The 4,053-nt window shown below is 34.5% G+C and overlaps 1 protein-coding gene across 1 annotated transcript; it reads left to right on the top strand.

Moving 5' to 3' along the window:
- Positions 1–209: 209 nt before the first annotated feature.
- LOC127100539 (U11/U12 small nuclear ribonucleoprotein 59 kDa protein) lies at positions 210–4,053 on the top strand. The gene is made up of 8 exons (XM_051037755.1): positions 210–824; positions 931–1,273; positions 1,385–1,468; positions 1,981–2,046; positions 2,307–2,379; positions 2,557–2,942; positions 3,173–3,213; positions 3,681–4,053. Exons 1-8 carry the CDS (start codon positions 640–642, stop codon positions 3,757–3,759), a joined length of 1,257 nt encoding a protein of 418 aa, XP_050893712.1. The 5' UTR covers positions 210–639; the 3' UTR covers positions 3,760–4,053.

Raw genomic sequence — 4,053 nt, 5'->3', positions numbered from 1 at the left:
AAGAAAAATAAAATAAAATTTCACATTAATTTAAAATCACAGTTAAATACTTAAAAAATAAAATAATTTAATAACAGTTAAAAACCACCGTTAAATATTTAAAAAAAAAACACGCTAATTTTCCAATCTCTTTTAAATGAGAGATCTATTGAGGTTTTAAACAAAAAGAATTTTACTTTTACATATAAATAAATTTGTATTATATTTCGTAAAATAAGCAGCCCCGCTGAAATTCAAGCACTCCGCTGGTTGTATTGTTATTCTTTTTTTTTTTCTTTTCATTTCTTCTTCACCGTTCTTCCTCCTCCTTGTACCGTCATTCTTCAGGTTTTTCTGTCCAGGTTTATTATTATTATTTTTTATAAAAAGATTCATTGTTGTTCTCGTGAATTGCATCTGTGGCAGCCGCGCCAGTGATGCGCGCCGCGTCTGGCGTCGCTCTGCACCTCCGGTTCGTTTTTGTTCGGTATTCTTCCTGAACCAAACCAGTTACCATAGTAAAATCTAGTTCTGTATCACGATACTTTACCCTTGTAATTGCATTTAATTGATGATTTTTGGTTTCAAATTTCACATTTTAAAATTATTATTATTTCCACTTTTTGCGATACCTGAATTATACTGTACACCGTGCTATCAATGAATCCAATTCCTTTTCATTCTGCACCACCGCCACCGCCACCGCCACCGCCGCCACTTCTCGAACCTATGCAGTTTCCAGTATTACCACCCGAACCGCCAAATTCAAGTTCCTTTTGGGAAAGCAGAAATGTCTGTGGTCGATTCCGGGAATTGCAGGATACTCTAAATCTTGTAAAGGGAATGTATGTTGTTCTTATTTCAAGCAAAATATTACTTTTCAGCTCCGAAACATGGATACTTCTAAAATGCTATTTGATTGTTTGATTTGATTTGATGTATTTTCTGTAGGCGAAAGGAACTAGAGATGTTGAAGATGATAAGAGACCGTGAAGGGTCTTTAGAAGATTTAACTCATGGCTCGAACGAAAGTTATGTTTTAAGTTTTATGAAGTGTCTAGAGGACAGAGGGGTTAGTGTAGAAACCCAAGAAGCATTAGCTATTGAAACGGCGAATGCTTTAATGTTAAAACTAAGAGCACAGCTGGAGCCGTTCAGATATGTTGCGGATGAAGCAAGTCCATGGGAAGAGAAATCAGCCGTGGCTAGGTTTACAAATAAAGTGCATAAGTCTAAACGGAATCAACTTTGGAGGAAGAAAAAAAGGAAGCGTATTGCGGAAATGATGGCAAAGGTTACTTTGCCTTGCCTTGTCTTGTGTTTTTGAGGCTTTTTTCTTTCATGTTTATTATTGTTGTTGTTTATAACTGATAGATTTTTTCGGTTGCTTTGTTTAAAACTCTAGGATCACGAGCGATTCGCCCAAATTGACCGGGAAGCTGATGAATGGAGGGCTAGGGAGATTGCCAAGGAATTTGCCGATAACAAGGTATTGAATTTTTTGCAATCTATGCCTACGTTCATATTAAATGAAATTGATATTTGTTTTGGCCAAAGGTATTAAGATCATGTCAACACCATGTTCAATTTTAATTCAACGAAAGTTTTCAAATTCTGATATACAACTACTTTCTCTGACATTTTCAGGGATTGGTCCTCAAGTCAATTATGCTAAATTTCCCATTTATTATTATTGTTACTATTATTAATTTATGTGTATATGATTCCTGATAAAGGGTGGAGCTGAATGTAAGGCTTTAGCTCTCACTATAGTTCCAATAATACATCTTTACATATTACTTTAAATTACTTGTGCTCATTTTCTTATTTATTTCAAACTTTTCTTCATTGTTCTCTCTATTGTGTCCATAGCAAAAAACGGGGAAGGGCAGTTCTTATTTGTCATGTTCAGGATTTTGTTTACGGATATATTAGCAATTTAGCAGTTAAATCAGTTTGCAACACAAGTCATAGTAATGTTAGAGACATGTCTATATGTAGGTAAAAAAGATGAAAGAAATTGCAAAGCTTAAAGTCAAAGAAGAGAAGAAGAAATTAGAGTCTGAGGTAAATTTTTGTACAAATGACTATTATGTGTTTAACCATTTATATTTTATGTTTTCCGATAACTCCGAAAAACTCAATCATACAATCTGTACTATCTACCATATGGATTTATCATGTGTTCATTAACTACCTAAATCACACCAGCTGTTAAGCCCACCTTTCTTCTTTACCTATACATTATTTAGCCGATATCAGTCATGACAATTTATATTTTATCATCTTGGGCATGTGTTATTTTCTTGCATCGTGTTATATCACAGCTGGAGCTGCTTTTGGTGGTGGAGAAACTTCAAGAATTACGCTCCATAAGAATACAAAAGTTAAAAAAACAAGGTATATATATAAGAAATTCACTCTGCTTCTAGTTAGTTGTGTTGTGATTATATATCATATTATTTACTCAATTTTATTATTGATGTGCTTGGTTTTGTTTTCTCTTCCCCTGTTGGCACATATAAATTTAATTTTATTCCCGATTGAAGTGATTATGGTTCTTCACAAATCATGCAGGCCATTTTCTCCCCGAGGAGGATGACAGGTTTCTTGAGCGAGTTCAGGCTGCAGTGGAAGAAGAGGAGCGTGAAGCTTTGGCAGCAGCTGAAACAGATGCTGCTAAAGATGCAATTGCAATTGCCGAGGAATCCAGAAAAGCTATGCAGAACCAAGAGAATCTTTCAGAAGGAAGCAATGATGAAAGTCAAATTAAGGAGAAAAAAGAGCAAATAGTCCATAGTGTAACTGAAGAGGGATTTGATGCGACTGATGAGAAGAAGTCTAGTAAAATAGCATCTGAAGAACAGAACTATAGAAGGGCTTATGATGCTTTGGCCAATTTGCCAATGGAGTTCTATCATTATTATCATGGAAGCAACAATGACATGGGCACATTGATCGAGGTAATTTTAGCTACTCTTTAAATTGAGTTCTACATCTTTTGCTAAAAAAACACTTTCTTTTTGTTTCTCTAGAATACATATTAGGGGAACTTAACCAAGTGGCCGCTAGTTTTACTCAACTGATGCACCGCCTTTTTTTGGTTACATTGATGCACCACTTTTATTATTATTTCACTTGCATAATCATCATAAGTCCTTGATTGTTAAGGGTGCTGAATAATCTCATGCAGGTTAGAAGAGGATGGGATGCCTATATCCGACCGGGAGGAAGGTACGAAATCACAAAAATGAAACCCTTCACACTAAATTTCAAATTAATTTCTTCATATAAATCTAATGGAAGAATTCTTCTTACCCTATTTCTGAAGTACATACCAGAGTTACTTTTAGTGAGTATTGTTTGCTCTAGTCATTAAAAGAGAGGAACTGGATGCTAAGTCATTAAAACATACTCATGAAAGGTTGAGATTCTGACCAAATTTGCAACTTTTTAAACAATATACTAATGACTAATAATGGTCTCTGTAAACTTTATTACTTCAACCATACCGCTTCTTTTTGCTTAATAAGTAGTATGTTGTTAAAATGATTATTGAGTTGAGTTTACTTTTACATATAAATCGGTTCCATAGAGAAGTTTATCAGTTTGCTAATACATGTAAACTTACCAATGAGAGTGAAAATAAAAGATTTGATTATCTTATTCGACTATTTTTTATTCCTCGTAACTTCGTGCAGTCGCATACCTGGACACTGGGTTCAGCCTCCTCCTCCAGCCAATGAGATATGGGCATCTTACTTGGTGAGATTTAAATGATTCGTTTGTAAAATCATCACCAACATTGCACAAATACTTCATCTGATACGTTTTGAAGGTTTGAAGTGTGTTTCTGGTTAGCCCCAAGTAGAAGCTTTTGGCTGCATGTTTATATTTATAATGTAGAATTTTCATCCTCTATCGATGAGGATGATCTTCATTTTTGTTATATTTTTTGGGGGGTGATCACCATTGTTTAATGTACCGGGAAATGAAGGAAAATACTCATTGGTTAATGTTTCAAAACTATAAAACTATTGATTTTAGATTAAATGAAAGCTGTACAAGTCTTAA

Source organism: Lathyrus oleraceus, chromosome 7 (assembly GCF_024323335.1).
Source record: "Lathyrus oleraceus cultivar Zhongwan6 chromosome 7, CAAS_Psat_ZW6_1.0, whole genome shotgun sequence".
Taxonomy (NCBI): domain Eukaryota; kingdom Viridiplantae; phylum Streptophyta; class Magnoliopsida; order Fabales; family Fabaceae; genus Lathyrus; species Lathyrus oleraceus.
Note: the sequence above shows the minus strand (reverse complement) of the source record. Positions and strands in the feature narration are given on the sequence as shown.

Bases quoted from the DNA above. Each gene is read 5' to 3' on its own strand.
- LOC127100539 (XM_051037755.1), top strand. From the start codon at position 640: ATGAATCCAATTCCTTTTCATTCTGCACCACCGCCACCGCCACCGCCA. The intron at 2,047-2,306 runs GTAAATTTTTGT...GTTATATCACAG, and splicing joins AGAAGAAATTAGAGTCTGAG to CTGGAGCTGCTTTTGGTGGT. The intron at 3,214-3,680 runs GTACGAAATCAC...AACTTCGTGCAG, and splicing joins TATATCCGACCGGGAGGAAG to TCGCATACCTGGACACTGGG.